General features: G+C 43.8%; 1 protein-coding gene across 1 annotated transcript in view; it reads left to right on the forward strand.

The window, feature by feature from the left end:
- The window catches only part of LOC133420881 (disintegrin and metalloproteinase domain-containing protein 19-like), a 203,996-nt gene extending 186,321 nt beyond the window's left edge, over nucleotides 1-17,675 (forward strand). Inside the window, 6 exon segments of the mRNA XM_061710762.1 lie at nucleotides 2,857-2,965; nucleotides 6,679-6,811; nucleotides 7,204-7,303; nucleotides 9,510-9,791; nucleotides 13,374-13,582; nucleotides 17,063-17,675. Of these exon segments, the coding sequence (XP_061566746.1) occupies nucleotides 2,857-2,965; nucleotides 6,679-6,811; nucleotides 7,204-7,303; nucleotides 9,510-9,791; nucleotides 13,374-13,582; nucleotides 17,063-17,114 (885 nt within the window). The 3' untranslated portion in view covers nucleotides 17,115-17,675.
- Nucleotides 17,676-18,060: the final 385 nt, after the last annotated feature.

Below are 18,060 nucleotides of genomic sequence, written 5' to 3' on the forward strand. Positions count from 1 at the left end.
TTCTTTTCTCCCTTCCTTCCTTCCTTCCTTCCTTCCTTCCTTCCTTCCTTCCTTCCTTCCTTCCTTCTTCTCTTCCTTCATTCCTTCCTTCCATCCTTCCATCCTTCTTTCCTCCCTTCCTTCTTTTCTCCCTTCCTTCCTTCCTTCCTTCCTTCCTTCCTTCCTTCCTTCCTTCCTTCCTTCCTTCTTCTCTTCCTTCCTTCCTTCTTCTCTTCCTTCCTTCCTTCCTTCCTTCCTTCCTTCCTTCCTTCCTTCCTTCCTTCCTTCTTCTCTTCCTTCCTTCCTTCTTCTCTTCCTTCCTTCCTTCCTTCCTTCCTTCTTCTCTTCCTTCCTTCCTTCCTTCTTCTCTTCCTTCCTTCCATCCTTCCATCCTTCTTTCCTCCCTTCCTTCTTTTCTCCCTTCCTTCCTTCCTTCCTTCCTTCCTTCCATCCTTCCTTCCTTCCTTCCATCCTTCCTTCCTTCCTTCCTTCCTTCCTTCCTTCCTTCCATCCTTCCTTCCTTCCTTCTTTCTTTCCTTCCTTCTTTTCTCCCTTCTTTTCTCCCTTCCTTCCTTCCTTCCTTCCTTCCTTCCTTCCTTCCTTCCTTCCTTCCTTCCTTCCTTCCTTCCTTCCATCCTTCCTTCCTTCCTTCCTTCCTTCCATCCTTCCTTCCTTCCTTCTTTCTTTCCTTCCTTCTTTTCTCCCTTCTTTTCTCCCTTCCTTCCTTCCTTCCTTCCTTCCTTCCTTCCTTCCTTCCTTCCTTCCTTCCTTCCTTCCTTCCTTCCTTCCTTCCTTCCTTCCTTCCTTCCTTCCTTCCTTCCTTCTTCTCTTCCTCCTTCCTCGACCTGAAGACAGCATAAGGGTTAATTTCTACACCGGGGAAATACACAAAGCAAAGCTTGAAGATACTAAAGTCTTGGCGCTTGGTCCGACTTCAAGGCAGGATTTGTTGTAGAAATTAAAGTGATGAGGACACGGAACTTTATGATTTGACCGTTTAACGTTAGCTACCCAAAATCCAACATTACCTGATACAAAATGGGAACCACAAATCCACGTTTCGGTGTCTGGAATCCAGTTGTTTCTGTGAATTGCAGCGATCCATTTGTCTCTCTTAAGCTTATTTTTCATCAGTCTGTAAAACGATAACTCTGATTTCTAGCTAAATCTATGAGTTCAGTCGATCACACAACACTTCCTTCCCATTTTAGATGTTTTCCAGTTGCTCAAACTTGTTGGTGCTCTGAACCGAACTGCCACTTGTTTTGACCCTGGGCATTTGAAAATAAATGAATCCAAGCCTCTACTGAAATTTCACACCTCAGAAATCTTTAAAGCCTCGAGTCCCCGTTTGCTTCGACAAGCGGGTTTACCAAGGGCCAAGCTTTTTTATTTGACTTGGAAGTGAAATATCAAAGCAAGTAGAGGAGTATCAGGCACGTCCCCCTCCTTCTCTAATCCCTTTTCTGTCAGAAATGCTGTTGTTTTTTTTGTGCCGTTGTTCCGTTTTGCTCCGTCCTCTCAGTGAAGCAGCAGGTCTGTAATGAAATGGCTTTGAGCCAGAGTTTTTCTAAGTAGACAATTTGCTTTCTTCTAGCTTAGGAAGTATTTTTAATTTAGTATTTTGATTTCATACGCAGTGCTCCTCAGCCTTTGTGTAGTGTAGTGGATATTAATGCAAATAAAAAAGCAGTATTGAGCAGGGGGAGTTACCACTCACTACTGCTTTTATTAAACAGGAATAAATCATACACAAACCCTCACTAACTGCTATAGTTTGTCAGTGATTGTGCATTTGAATTAAGGTCATGATACTTAGGTTCACCTCCTGATTTTGATATTATGCAGAAATGTCGAGATAGTTTTTTGGTAAGTGGCCGTGGTATAAGTGGGATAATGCCCTTTGAGGTGTACATTAACATAAATATATGCCCTTTACGCAGGCAAAACCGTCCTCCGCTTCACGTCGGACGGTTCACGCCCCCGCGGCCGCATCGTCCATATATTTATGATAATGTACACGTCGTTGGGCATTATCCCTTACGTACGTTACAACACTGACTGCGTTTCCATGAATCCATAACCCTTTTAAAACCCCAATATTGGCAATAACCCGAATTTGCACGGCCATGTAAACACCAATAACCCCTTTGAATAACCAGAATTTGCTCATATTCCGGTTTTTAAAAACCCCAATATGAGCCCTGGGTTACTCCTTTTAAACCTGAATATTGGGTCATGTAAACGCCTAATGGAATATCCCCATCAAACGGAACAGGAATCTGTTTTCTGCACATGCTCTGTTCACAAGGAATCCTGGTCTTTTGAGTCCAGGAAGTTCTTCTAAACACGGAGAAAACCAAGACCAGGAGGAGACTAATCACTTCATAAATGTAATGAAGGATATGAACATTTCTGCATTTGTAGACGGTAGAAAGTACCGGGATAGAAGATTTACAAGAAGGAGAGAGAAAAGTTGCGTGAAGCAGCATTTGTTTTGGATTTGGATACAGGAAGAAGAAGCAGAAATGACGGGAATTGCATCGTGATGTTCTCCGTGCGTCGCTGGTTTGATCCAGATATCCCAAATGATTAATTACCATGGAAACGGAATATTCCCAATGTTTCAGTAACCGGAATATTAGCAATAACCCCAATTTTAAACGTAGTCACTGTAAAAGGATGAATCAAAACCTGTTTTTGATGTGTCATGTCCTCTTGCACATTGTGAAAGTTCAGCGTGCTGCTCCGTATACACGAGGTGAACCCGTCAAAGACATCACATGCTGATTTGACTCTTACGTCTGCGGACACACACACATACAAGATCATACCCATTAAGCCCTATTAATGAATGCTTTGTTGGGTTGTGTCCAGGTGTGCAACAGCAACCAGAACTGTCACTGCAGCCGGGGTTGGGCTCCTCCCTTCTGTGAGAAACCTGGACTGGGCGGCAGCGTGGACAGTGGACCGGTGCAGGATGACAGTAAGTACTCGCATGTCTCACTGGGGAGAACCAAACATTTACTTAATGCATCCTTAAACTGTAAAGGAAAGGGTCATGGAGTGGTGTGTGAGGACCCAGATGCAGGAGTTCCAAAAAAGATGATTTACCATATTAAAGGGGACATATTATGGCATCTAATCCCTATTTTAAACCGGCCTTGAATGTCTTAAAAACAAGCTTTTGATTGTTTTTGCTAAATAAATTAGAAATTCCGCCTCTAAACCATGTCTTTATCATCGCAGTTTCTAACCTCCGGCCGGCGGAGTTGCACTGTGTCATAACTGCATGCGAGCGTCAGTGACAAAATCAATTCCATTGCTTTATTTTCTATTGCACTGTCCTAACTGGCCGCAGCGCTGCAGCGTGACACGGCGCGGCTTTTTGAGCTGGCCGTTTCCTGTCGCTCGTGTTGAAAGCCGGTTGAAAGCGCTGTAGGAAACGGTCACGGACGAGGAACGGCTGATCCAGTTAGTTGAAATGAGAAGTTATCTCTATGATTCCTCCTCATTTCACTACAAAAACCTCAATAAAGTGGCAGCTGCTGGAGGGAGATGGACAGAGAGTACGATGTCACGCAGTGCTACCATAGTCGGACGCTCGCATGCAGTTACACGGTGTTTAGTTGTGGGCGTGGTTTGCATTTTGGTTCCGTAACTTTGGGGAGCAGAATCTTATTGGCTCGTAGATCCACATCACACTGGACGGCTCATCCGGGCGGCTGTACAGACACTGCAGAATTTGGTTGTTTCCTCCTTCTCTGAGTTGGCAGGCTGAGGGGAGACCTGAGGGGAGAACGCTATTATTTCAATTTAAATATGCTGTAACTGCTAAGATGTTTCAGATATTTAGTTTTTCAGCCTCAGTGAGGAACTGAGTCGACCAAAAACCCGCGTAACAGCAGAGGTGCGGATTGAAATTATATTTTAAACATCTCATTCCTCTTCTGTGCCCAGTCCCACAGTGCCCAGCGCCCAATTGTTATTCTTGGAAATAAAAAAAATTTAAAAAAGAGAAAACAGTGAGAAAGAAGAGCCATGAAATGACTTCAAACATGCACCAATTTTAACATTCGTCCTCCAGTGGACGGAAGACACCGGTGGGAAAGTCACGGTCTGTGAGTGTTTGAAAAACGCCGCAAAATAAAAACAAACGCCGCTGCAAATAAAAGAATGTGAATGCCAAAAGGATGCATTTTTCTTAACTTCAATATACTACGGTTCAGAAAAGCTGAATTAATTAAGTAAATGTATTGAGCAACGTAAGGAATATCCAAAACCTGGAAGAGAACAGTATTCCAGGGAGAAAGAAGACTAAGGTTTCTGCTTTCAGACCTGTGGCCCGTTTGTTTTGTTCAGATTCAGGGTCTAAATCGATACAGTTGTTTCGTTTCTCGTTTGTGGCGTTTGTGTTCACAAGGCAACCGTCTGTAGCGGTTCAAAGCTGTTAACAAATGCCATGAACCAACTGTTCTCTCATTGGTGATGAGGCATTGTGACACCGTGACTGACGTGAAACTCCAGCTTCCTACCCCCTGCAGGGCCGACACCTTTGAACAGACTTGAACCACGGGAATGCCATATGACGAAGTTCCTGACTGACTGATATGTTAATACCAACTCATTTGGCCACAGACTTGAACCACGAGAACACTCTCACTGATTTCAAACCACTCTGGGTCAGCACACCAACCCACACACGCTCTGCGTAGGTCTGCTCACCGCCGGCTACTGAATAAAACTCACTACACCCACAGCGGACTTCTCAACTGGATTTTATATTATTCTTCGACATTGGTCAGAAATTAATGCGGAAGGAGTTTCCTCTTCCGTACCCCGGGAAAAACAATTCAATTCAATTCAATTCAATTTTATTTATATAGTGTCTAATACAACAGAAGTTGTCTCTAGACGCTTTCCAGAGGACCCAGAACATAAACCCCCGAGCAATTATTACATAAACAAATGGCAGGTAAAAACTCCCCTAGTGGGAGAAAAACCTTAAGCCAAACAGTGGCAAGAAAAACTCCCCTTTAGGAGGGAAGAAACCTGGACCAGGACCTGGATCATAAGGGGGGACCCTCCTGCCGAAGGCCAGACTGGGGGAGTCGGGGATGTCAGCAGCACAGCAGGCAGGTGGAAGCAGCAGCAGGATGACCGGGGGTGGGGACCACAGGCAGGTGGAAGCAGCAGCAGGATGACCGGGGGTGGGGACCACAGGCAGGTGGAAGCAGCAGCGGGATGACCGGAGGTGGGGACCACAGGCAGGTGAAAGCAGCAGCAGGATGACCAGGGGTGGGGACCACAGGCCAGCATGCAGCTCCCGAAGCTCCGGCCCAATCAGCAAGTCCCAGGTTGGGGTGCAGGGTCGGGGAAAGGTTGAGAAGGGGCAGGGCCAACAACAACTATGGAGCATCGTAAACGAGTGTGGCTAGTTGCTGTGTGGATTCTGTTCTCACTGGAAACGAGCCGCTCCAGGTCTGGAATGGAGGCGAGCCGAGACCACCTCTCCTAGGAGATCTCGGCTCGCTTGTTTTGTCCCGCATCCGAGCACGATTGCTGTGTTCACATGTACCAAACCAACCGATCTTTAGGGGGGAAACGCTCCCTGCTGCTTAGAAACCAAGTCTGTTTCAGCAAATAATCGCTAGTGCCATTAATAAAGTCATGTCTTTGAGGTAAAAACACATCATATCAACAGCTCTATAAGTCATCCTTTAAGGAATGTACTTTCATAGCGTTGGCAACTTGATCAAATATTACGAATTTAAAATCCAGTTTGGACTTTTAAATGTTCGTAAATCACCAACACAACACCACTAATACCGTATTGGCCCGAATATAAGACGACTCTGATTATAAGACGACCCCCTCTTTTTCAAGACTCAAGTTTGAAAAAATACTTTTTTGTGTGCAGACAAGGTTAAAAAAAAAGAAGACTTTTTGAACATCAAATTCAATTTTCTTACAGAAAATAATTACAGTACATCTGAAACAAATGATTATAACAATATATTCAAGAGAAAAAGCATGTTATTTTGCCTCATTCAAACCATCATCTTGAAGTTTGCATCATAACTTCTCCTCAGCTGCCGGTTCACCTGCCGAACTTCCACCCACTTTTCTCGTTTCTCCATCTTCTGTTATCTCTTCTCTTATTTTCTTCTCTTTTCTTTCTTAGCGCTATTTTTTATTTATATTCTTCGTGACAGGGGTTGGCTTTGGCCTGGGGAGTTGAGTTCAGCATTCACTTTAAAGATATCTGGCGCCATCTAGTGGTGTGAATGGGTATAACGTCTAGACCCCGAATGTAAGACGACCCCCACTTTTTCAGTCTTATTTCAATGCAAAAAACACCGTCTTATATTCGGGGCCAATACGGTACTGACATGATAAACAGCTGGAATGTTGAAACACACACATAAACGATTCCAAAGGTAGTAAGATGAGATCTAGTAATTGCTGAGTAATTACAGAATCCGTGCAACAGAATAAAGGACAGAACAGTTGAAGAGAAGGGAAACAAAACAAGGTGTTGCAATGCCGGCCAAAGCTCAGACCTCAGTATAAGTGTATGTATAAACTGTGTGTGTGTGTGTGTGTGTGTGTGTGTGTGTGTGTGTGTGTGTGTGTGTGTGTGTGTGTGTGTGTGTGTGTGTGTGTGTGTGTGTGTGTGTGTGTGTGTGTGTGTTCCAGGTCAGGCGGGGCTGGTGGTGGGGCTGCTGTTTGCCTTCCTGGTGGTCCTCCCTGCCGTGCTGCTGCTCTTCTACTGCTACAGAGTCAAGACCTCCTACTACCACAAGTGGCTTTCCCAGAGAGAGAAGAACAAGTACGTGTCCATGTCCGTCCCAACGTCTCAGTCACGCCCCGTTTACACAGAGAAAAAACGGTGGTAGGAGGACAAACAATCATGTTCTCGCTCACTGTTTGCCAATTATTCATTGGCTTACATAGTTATGAATATAATATAATATAAGTTTCTTGGTAAAACAAGCTTGATGTTGAGCTGGAACCAGCCCCCCACACTCTGAGTTGAAACATTTATCTCCTATCTACTTATTTTCTCTCACATCAGAGAGAAAATAAGACTTTTTTTCACGACTTCTGCATCTTTTTTTTGCCTGGGGTCATAAAGTGAGAGTGAGATTTGGAGGAAAGATGAAGCAGGACAGCAGTCCAGCGTGGGCTCTGGTTTATTTCCTGTCTGTTTTCTCTGTTTAGAAAGCAGGCGTCAGCGGATAAAGGGAAAAATGGCCGGCTGAATCCTCCCTTTCACCTGAAGGTGGTTGGACCCATCAACAAAGCTGCTGGTCAGAAGGGGGTGAGTCGGGCGTCTGGATTCAAATCCAAACCCTTTTATTTTTATTTTATTTTTTGGGGGGGGGTTACTAGAATATCTTTATCGTTCTAAGTTTTTACGTGTCTTATGGTTAATTTTATTACGACGGAGTATTAGGGCCAAACTAATACAAAAAAAAATTGGAAATTACGAGAATAAAGTCATAATAATATGAGAATAAAGTCGTAATTTATGAGAATAAATTCGTAATTTATGAGAATAAAGTCGTAATATTACGGGAATAAAGTCGTAATATTACGGGAATAAAGTCGTAATTTATGAGAATAAAGTCGTAATATTACGAGAATAAAGTCGTAAAATTACGAGAATAAAGTTGTAATATTATTAGAATAAAGTCGTAAAATTATTATAATAAAGTCGTAATATTAAGATAAGAGAGATAAGATAATCCTTTATTTCTCCCTCAATGGGGAAAGTCACTTTGTTCAGCAGCAGTAACTTAACACACACATGCAGGGGAGGGGTAAAAAAGTAAAAAGTAAAAAATATATAGAATTATGAAATATAGACAGTATATACAGTACATTGCAATGGAAATAAAAGTAGTGCGAAAGAACAAAAAGGCAGGTCAAAAAAAGCAGGTAGTATGAGTGTGAGGTAGACAGACAGATATTGTATAGATATTGTCGACTTTATTGTCGTAATATTACAACTTTATTCTCGCAACATTATGACTTTATTCTCGTAATTTCCAATTTTTTTTTGTCTTAGTTTGGCCTTAATACTCCGTCGTACATTTAGAGTCCATGTTTTTATTCGATTTTAGTTGTGATGCGCTTTGGTCAATCCTGGTTGTTATTAGAGTGCTGTAGAAATAAAGATTGATTGATTTGTGGCAAAGAATAGAGAAAAGGAAAGAAGGACAGGGAGGAGTGGAGACTGTTTCTCTCACTGCGGTTTAGGGAACACATGTCTGTCCATCGGGTTGACCTTCACATTAAAGGGCTTCATTTTACGACTGCTTGTAATATAATGGGACCAATTAGTCGCCTCCGTCCACATCGTAACGGTCCTTTGCACCAGGGTTTCCGTTGTCCGGTAATTGCCGGACTTTGTCCGGTAAAATATGCCGAAGTCCGGTATTTTATAATCTCTCCTGTCAAAATGTCCGGTGAAAATACTCACTGGTGCTGCGGGACTAGAATCTAGGGACACGCCGAGCCCCGGCGGAGGGACACGCCGAGCCTCGGTGCCGGGAGGAAGCGGGCTGCGGCGCCGACATCCACGTGTGCATTGATTTATGGTTCAGCGTCGCACCGACGCAGAGCCTACGGCGTAGAGTACGCGTCGCCGCGTACCCTACGCAGTAGGTTACGCGCAAGCTTCTGCAATATTTATTTATTTTTTGAAGTTACGCTCGCGAGTCAATTGACGGGACTTATTTTATTTTAAATACCCTGTTTTTCAATGAAAATACTATTAAATGACTTGCATTGATATCGTACTACTGCATATGATTTATTTTTAACCTCAATAAATTCATATAGCCTATGTGACCGGAATTTCAAACATTTGTCCGGTAAATTGAAACCCTGCCGGTCACATTGTCCGGTGCCAATTTTTTCTAGCGGAAACACTGCTTTGCACCAGTTCCCCCGCCTTTAATATGTTTTCATGATGCTTTTATTCCTTTGTTTTCAAAACTCATATGTAATCATCTTATTCTTTAATTGGGATCACTGGCAATGAGACGGTGCAAGAAAACAGAAAGATTTGAATAAAGGAGTGGGAGAGGATGAATACTGAAAGAATGACTGCGTTTCCATGCAAGGAATCCTGGTCTTTTGAGTCCAGGAAGTTCTTCTAAACACGGAGAAACCAAGACCAGGAGGAGACTAATCACTTCATAAATGTAATGAAGGATATGAACATTTCTGCATTTGTAGACGGTAGAAAGTACCGGGATAGAAGATTTACAAGAAGGTGAGGGAAAAGTTGCGCGAAGCAGCATTTGTTTTGAATTTAGATACAGGAAGAAGAAGCAGAAATGACGGGAATTGCGTCATCACGTTCTCCGTGCGTCGCTGGTTTGATCCAGATATCCTGAATGATTAATTACCATGTAAACGGAATATTCCCAATGTTTCAGTAACCAGAATATTAGCAATAACCCGGATTTTGACTGCATGTAAACGTAGTCACTGATTCTTCCTCCTCTGCTCCACAGCTTCCTCACACCAGCAAAGAGGTGCTGCCTCTCAGACCGGGCCCGGTACCCAACGGCACCCAGCCGGTCAACATCGTGCGGCCCCTGAGACCCGGCCCGCCCCCCCAGAGTGGTCTGAGACCCGGCCCGCCCCCCCAGGGCGGTCCCCGGGACCTCAAAGTGGGACGTCCATCTTTACCGGCTAGTAAAGCTCCAACGGCCCCGCCCAAGTCCCCGTCATCGCCACAGAGACTCAGCCCTCCCAGGAAACCGCTGCCCCTCAACCCAACACGCTCCCCACTGGTAAGAACCCGGAATTAAATACTACAACCCAACACGCTCCCCACTGGTAAGAACCCGGGATTAAATACTACAACCCAACACGCTCCCCACTGGTAAGAACCTTAGATTAAATACTACAACCCAACACGCTCCCCACTGGTAAGAACCTTAGATTAAATACTACAACCCAACACGCTCCCCACTGGTAAGAACCCGGGATTAAATACTACAACCCAACACGCTCCCCACTGGTAAGAACCTTAGATTAAATACTACAACCCAACACGCTCTCCACTGGTAAGAACCCCGAATTAAAACTACTGACCAGAAAATAACAACTGTGTAAAAAAAGAAAAAAAAGCTTCACTAAAACAGATTAAGCACAGTATTTAAGATTTAAGGAAGATTGTGATGTACATTATTAAATTCAGTTAAATGTTATTCAAAGGGGAAATGTTTGCCTTAAAAACGTGTGTTTTTTAATGGATTTTCTGATGTCTGCTCGCCCTGCTAAAAAGCCTAAAAAAAGAAAGCCAAAGTGCGATTCTGCGGCGCAGGTTGTCGCTACTGGGGGTCTGCCACGGACCCCATACTGGGGGTCCGTATGGGGGTCCCCAGTATTGTGGTCGGTGGTGATGGAGGTGTCTCCATCCCGGCGAGGGCGGAGAGCGCCGGTGCGGGTAGCGGTGCGCTGCAAAGCAGGCTCTGGAGCCACGGCTACGCCGTAGCCTCCGCCGTAGGGTGCGCGTCGCCGCATACCTTGCGGCGTAGGCTACGCGGCGATGCGTACCATTCTGCGTTGGTGTAACGCGGAACCATAAATCAGCCTTCAGTGTGTGCTCTGTCTGCTGTTCTGAACTTCACTGTTGTCTCATTTTGCTGGGACGTCGGGTCCCTCCACCGAGACACAACTTTTGCGGTATGCGTTCATTTTTGTGTCTAAAAATGATGCACAGTGCCCACCCAATCAGAAACGGTACAGATATTCTGTGATATTTTTTTCTATTTATAAAAAAATTAAATTATAAAAAAATAAGGGATCCCCATAACTTTGATTGGGTGGGCAGGACGCACGTTTGGGTGGGCACAGCCCCCCACTAAAACCGGCCTCGCTGCAGGTGAATGAGACATGGGGTAGTTTTGTTGAAAATGTGCTGTCCAAAATGTCCTGGAAAACTCGACTCCTGCAAATGCGCGTTCCCCAAAGTTTGTGGGGGCGGGGCTTTGGACGGAGCGCTGACGGGAGGGGGAGGAGGGGCGGGGCTTAGAGGAGGGGGCGGGGCTTAGAGGAGGTGCCACTTTCAAATCTTGCTAGCTCTCCAAAATCAAGGACTATACCTTTAAGTGAGCATACCATTGGTTATGGCTGCGGGTCCTTATGTTATGTATAAATTTGTAAGTGCAACTTGTGAGTGCAGTTTATTAGGAAAGCACAGACCTCTGATTATTTCTTAGATGAATTGTAGAGATTTAATCTGAACCTGAAAGGAATAATGAATATAACGGCTCTGTGTTTTATCCAATTGCTGTATTATTGATTTATCTCTGAAACTGCTCTCATCAGTGAGCCTTTGAAGTGTGAAATCCCTTTTAATTAGATCAAGTTTTTTTTTTTGTTTTTTTTTTTGTCTGCATATATATTAATGGTTAATACCATAAAGTTGGTAAAAAACCTAAGGCATATATATGCATTTTTAATATATAATATATATTTTAATATATCTTATATATATCACACAGGGAAACGCACAACGAGCACTTTGTGAACACAGCCTTTTTAAATCTGTAAACGAGAACAGGCAGAGACACAAACAGCAACCGTTCCAGGTCCCTGAGACTGAATCAAAGCTAGAATACTGCCATTATCTGTCCCTGAAACTGTGGAGTGAGTATTGGCGTTGATTTAACGCAGAACCATAAAGCAGCTTTAGGCCTCACGTGGTTTTCAAGAGACTTCATTATGCACATTACGTTTGTTATTTTGTGTTTGTTTGCCAGCAGCCAGCATGACAACAATGAGACAGGAAACGGGAATGCTGGCATCCAGACAAAAACAAGAGTCCATCACTTAGGGCTGTGCGATTAATCGATTTTAAATCTAAATCGGATTTATTAATCACAATTGATGTTAAAAAAAAGGAAAATCGGAAAATCGATTTTTTTGCAGCTGGCTGCATTACAGACAGAGCTCGTCTAGTCATCTTTGTTTGGTCAAGGGCCGCTCGGTGGCGCAGTGGGTTAAGCGGCGGCTCATATACTGAGGCTACAGTCCTCCTCCTGCAGCGGTCGCGGGTTAGAATCCAGCCCGCGCACCTTTGCTGCGTGTCTTCCCTTTGTTCCCTTTGTTTGGTCAAGAAAATTGTAAATGTTGTCACTTTAATAAACTCAAGGAGGATTTATCGTATCTTTCAATTGCACTTCATTCCCAATAGGTACATTTGTTTGCTATTTTTCTTTAAAAATAAAGTTAAAATATTTGAAACAATTTATTCCATTGTCTTTTGTAGTTTTACCAAAAAAATCGAAATCGAAAATCGGGTTTTCAGAGAAAAAAATCAGGATTTTATTTTTGTCCAAAATCGCCCAGCCCTACCATCACTATGGACTCTTGTTTTTGTCTTTCCTCCAACTTAACCACAGTTCTGTCTTTGGCTCAAAATGACCTAATTCCTTCCTTCCTTCCTTCCTTCCTTCCTTCCTTCCTTCCTTCCTTCCTTCCTTCCTTCCTTCCTTCCTTCCTTCCTTCCTTCCTTCCTTCCTTCCTTCCTTCCTTCCTTCCTTCCTTCCTTCCTTCCTTCCTTCCTTCCTTCCTTCCTTCCTTCCTTCCTTCCTTCCTTCCTTCCTTCCTTCCTTCCTTCCTTCCTTCCTTCCTTCCTTCCTTCCTTCCTTCCTTCCTTCCTTCCTTCCTTCCTTCCTTCCTTCCTTCCTTCCTTCCTTCCTTCCTTCCTTCCTTCCTTCCTTCCTTCCTTCCTTCCTTCCTTCCTTCCTTCCTTCCTTCCTTCCTTCCTTCCTTCCTTCCTTCCTTCCTTCCTTCCTTCCTTCCTTCCTTCCTTCCTTCCTTCCTTCCTTCCTTCCTTCCTTCCTTCCTTCCTTCCTTCCTTCCTTCCTTCCTTCCTTCCTTCCTTCCTTCCTTCCTTCCTTCCTTCCTTCCTTCCTTCCTTCCTTCCTTCCTTCCTTCCTTCCTTCCTTCCTTCCTTCCTTCCTTCCTTCCTTCCTTCCTTCCTTCCTTCCTTCCTTCCTTCCTCCCTTCCTCTCTTCCTTCTTTTTTCCCTTCCTTCCTTCTTTCCTCCTGCTCTCTCCTTCCTTCTTCCCTTCCTCTTTTCTCCCTTCCTTCCTTGTTTCCTTCCTTCCTTCCTTGCTTCCTTCTTTCCTTCCATCCTTTTTTTCTCCTTTCCTTCTTTTCATTCTTCCTTCCATCCTTTCTTCTTTTCTCCCTTCCTTCCTTCTTTTCATTCTCCCTTCCTCCCTTCTTCTCTTCCTCCTTCCTTGACCTGAACACAGCACAAGGGTTAATTAGTGTTTTCACTTTGCAGTTTTAACATGTTGGTATCCTGTTGGATTTGAATGTCCCATAATGTGAACATGAACATGTCTGTGTTGTAGTTGGTGTCTGACGGGCGGTCCAGGTCGTCCCCCTTCCCCCCCCAGAAGCCCCTCCCCCTCAGCCCGGCCAGAGGAGGCTCCACCAACCCGGGCCGGAGCTCCGGCTCCAAACCGTCCTCGTCCTCGGGCCTGTTGGTCATGATGCCCCCGGCCGTCGGACCTAAACCTGTGGTTAAAGTCTCAGCAATCCCCCCTCTCAGAGTCCTCAGGTGGGTCCACACGCAGCACTGACACACACACCAGTCACATCGGTCCACACGCAGCACCGACACACACACCCGTCACATCGGTCCACACGCAGCACACACCAGACAACACTGCCATGTTTTCTTATCTTTTCAGGGCGGTTCTGTATTCAGGACAGTAAACTAATAGTTATTCGTTTAAAATACCATCATACTTGCCCGGTTCTTCATGAGAAATACATTTGTGTTTTGGTGTGTGTGTGTTAGCAACAAGCTGGAGTCCAGAGGTTTGTATTTACTGTCCTTTGATGCAGAGTCAGGATTTTTGTTCCATATGCTCCATCTGTAAATGCAATAGAAGCCCAGGAGGAGGAAGTCTCCACAGGTTTATGTTTCCTTAGTTCCTGTGATTTAACCAAAGCTGGTAAAGTAGCCAAAAATTGTACTCAAGTAAAAGTACTGTTACTTCAGAATAATATGACTCAAGTAGAAGTAAAAAGTAGTTACCCAAATAATTACTTGAGTAAAAGTAAAAAAGTGCTTGGTGAAAAAACTACTCAAGTACTGAGTAACTGTTGAGTAACGTCTGATTTATTTTTTTAACAAAAAAAACATTCAAACAGAAAAAAAGTACAAAATAATCATCTTCAGGCAAATTAAATCATTAAAATAATAACATAAATTAAAATTAATAAAAAATAAAAAAATTGCTTAAATTAAAACAATCTTAAAGTAAATTCAAGTACTTTAATAAATAATGAAATAAATATTATAAATAAAAATAAATAACAGAATTAATAACAGAATAAAAAAATAAATTAAGCACAAGTAGCACAAAATGTCCAGCCTTTGTACTTTTCTTTTTTAACCAGCAGAACTAGAACAAACATGAACTCATAGAAACTCTGTGTGTGTTTGAGTCTGTGTAAATGTGACAAAACATGCAAAAACAAACATTTATACCAAAGAATCACCCAGTGATGTCATGAGATTGACGCGTACGCGGATAAAAGGGATAAAAGAAAAGTAACAGCTCAACGTAGCCTAATGTAGCGGAGTAAGAGGAACAGTTTCTTCTTCACAAATCTACTCAAGTAAAAGTAAAAAGTATAGTGATTCAAAACTACTCCTAAAAGTACAACATTTCCCAAAACTTACTCAAGTAAATGTAACTCGTTACTACCCACCTCTGGATTTAACAGATGGTCCCGAGTCTCAGCAGCTTGTTTTAAATGAAGTTCCCAGTTCAGCTGCCACGTTAGAATTCACACTTTACAGGGGGCACAGGGCAACTGATGTGCAGTCATCTCTCCCGTCCACTAGAAGGTCCTGGGTTCAATTCTCAACGAGGACGCGAGTTTGCATGTTCTCCCCGTGTTCCCTTGGTAGATAATGTGAGCTGACACCAACTCCACCTTTAAAACCAAACTTAAAACGTGTCTGTTTAGTAAAGCCTCTAGTTAGTGTTAATAAACTTCTAGTTAGTGTTACTAAACCTCTAGTTAGTGTTAATAAACTTCTAGTTAGTGTTAGTAAACCTCTAGTTAGTGTTAGTAAACCTCTAGTTAGTGTTAATAAACTTCTAGTTAGTGTTAGTAAACCTCTAGTTAGTGTTAGTAAACCTCTAGTTAGTGTTAATAAACTTCTAGTTAGTGTTAGTAAACCTCTAGTTAGTGTTATTAAACATTTAGTTAGTGTTTAGTAAACCTCTAGTTAGTGTTAGTAAACCTCTAGTTAGTGTTAGTAAACCTCTAGTTAGTGTTAGTAAACCTCTAGTTAGTGTTAGTAAACCTTTAAGGCTGAATTATGCTTCTGCGTCAAAACGACGCCGTGTCTACGGCGTGTGGTTTTTGTACACGCAGAGGACACGCCGTCACCTGCGCCGTCACTGACGCGCCTCTCCCGAAAATTGTAACTACGCGTCGAGGAGACGCAGACCACACGCAGACCGAGAGGGCTGTGATTGGTTCGTTTGAAAGCGAAGCATTTCCGGTTTCCGGTTTGAAGCAGTAGTGAACTTCCAGGGCTCTTTTCTTCGTTTATGTGTGATTTTTTTTGTTTTTGTTTTTTGCACAATAGTTGTCCTTCTTTCTTTGATTTACTGTGACCGGAAAAAGTCGGATAAACCATTCGGAAAAAGATCGCTAACTAGTGGCCGCGGGGGGTACTGCACCGCGACCAAATGGAGAGACGGAGAACTCTGAACGGTTCGTGACGGCGTCACGACTGCGCCGTGTGCTCTGCGTGTGTGTGACGCAGAAGCATATTTCAGCCTTTAGTTAGTCTCCCTGGCCCTGCCCCTTCTCAACCTTTCCCCGACCCTGCACCTAACCTGGAACTTGCTGATTGGACCGGAGCTTCGGGAGCTGCATGCTGGCCTGTGGTCCCCACCCCCGGTCATCCCGTTACTGCTTCCACCTGCCTGCGGTCCCCACCCCTGGCCATCCCGTTGCTGCTTCCACCTGCCTGCGGTCCCCACCCCTGGCCATCCCGTTGCTGCTTCCACCTGCCCCGTTGCCGAAGGGAAGAAACCTTGAGCAGGACCAGGCTCATAAGGGGGGACCCTCCTGCCGAAGGCCAGACTGGGGGAGTCGGGGACGTCAGCAGCACAGCAAGCAGGTGGAAGCAGCAGCAGGATGACCAGAGGGGGGGGGGGGGGGGCGCAGGCCAGCATGCAGCTCCTGAAGCTCCGGCCTGCAAACATGCACAAAAGAGAAAAAGGGGGGCCAGCACAAGAAACTACAGGAACGATGGACAAAAATGATAGCTATGAGATACTTATAATAAATAAAAATGGAAAAGGAGAAGAGAATAAGAGAGGAGAAGAAGGGTGAGAGGCACCGCCCAGCGGATCATGTCGGTGCCCCCCTGCAGCATAAGCCTATAGCAGCATATCTACCACCAAGCTATATTTGAGACTAACTATTATAGTCTTGTTCTATAGCTACAACTATGACTACTGACTCTAACACACTAGAGTTTACACTAACTAGAGATTTACCAACACCAGCTAGAGGTTTACTAAACACTAACTATAGGCTTTACTAAACAGAAAGGAGAGGGAGGCAGAAGAAACGCTGGGAAGATAACATCCCGAATGGACGGGACTTGAGCTGAGCTACACCTTACGGAAAGCTGAAGACAGAGAGGAATGGGAAGCTGTGGTTCAGAGATCCGCTGCTGCGCCCCAACGAATTCTAATCTAAGGGAGAAGAGGAGGAGGAAACAGAAAGGTTTTAAGTTTAGTTTTAAAGGTGGAGGTGGTGTCAGCCTCCTTAACCCAGATTGGAAGTTGGTTCCATAGTAATGGTGCCTGATAGCAGAAGGCCGTCCTCCAAATCTACATTTGGATACTCTAGGAACTACGTCATGCACATTCCCTCTACAGTTATAGGAAGGGGATAGGAAAAGCAAGGAACAGTGGACAAATCTTTAAGGAAAAACAGCTTACGCTCCATATGCCTCATACTCTTTTTTTTTTTTTCTCCCCTTCTCTCCTTCTAGACCGGTCCCAGGTGCCAAACCAAACACAGCTTCGCCTTCACCACGAAAATGACCTTGATCTTCTGAGGAGGGAGCGGCACAACAGCCTATTATTTGCACTAAAGAGACTTCAGCTGGTGAACAACACTGCTGTCACAACTACCAGAGGACAAAATTAAAACCCGAGACACGAAGAAACAAGCGGGAGTCGCCACTTAGGACTGAAGATGAAACCTTAGCCAACTCCTCACTCCTCATTTCTGTCCCTTCCTGTTCCCTAGTGGACTAACTTTGACCACGATGACGATGCGGTGTTGCCACGGAGACCTCGCAGACCGAGACAAGTGTTCGCACCGGAGTACGTTACGTTACGTTTGACAAATCTGTTTTTGATAGTTTTTTTTATCTGTTAATTACGGAAGAGTATTAGGGCCAGGCAGGAAAAAAAATAAAAATAATATTTTAGAGGAGCAAGATTTTTTTTCATTATGCACTTCGCGAAAAAAGTCGAAATGTTGAGATTAATGTTGAAATACAAGTTGAAATACAATTTTGTGAATAAAGTCGAAATTGTACATTTCTCGACATTTCGACTTTTTTCTCGACTTTTCGACTTTTTTCTCAACATTTCGACTTTATTTAGACCCTCCAGAAAAACGCGGGCAAAAATCCTTGATTCTGCGGGCTAAAATAATTGATTATGCGGGCTAAAATCATTTATTATGCGATTAAATGTGCAGGTTTTTTATGTGCTTTTATGCGGTGAAATTGCGGAATATGCTGGAAGTTGCAAAATATGCAAAATATGCAGGAAGTTGCGGATTTGGCGCTGAGCTCTTCCCTCTTCGCTCGCCGCTACATCATCATCATCATCATCATCGTTTATTAGTCAGACTCGAGGTCCATGATAAAAACATACAACACTCAATACATAAGAACACAGATTAAAAGAATGCTGATTGTACTGAGGGAATCCTTGTTAGTTTCTTGTCCTCCGCTTAGTAATATGCTTAATTCAG

Source organism: Cololabis saira, chromosome 20 (genome assembly GCF_033807715.1).
Source record: "Cololabis saira isolate AMF1-May2022 chromosome 20, fColSai1.1, whole genome shotgun sequence".
NCBI classification, from domain to species: domain Eukaryota; kingdom Metazoa; phylum Chordata; class Actinopteri; order Beloniformes; family Belonidae; genus Cololabis; species Cololabis saira.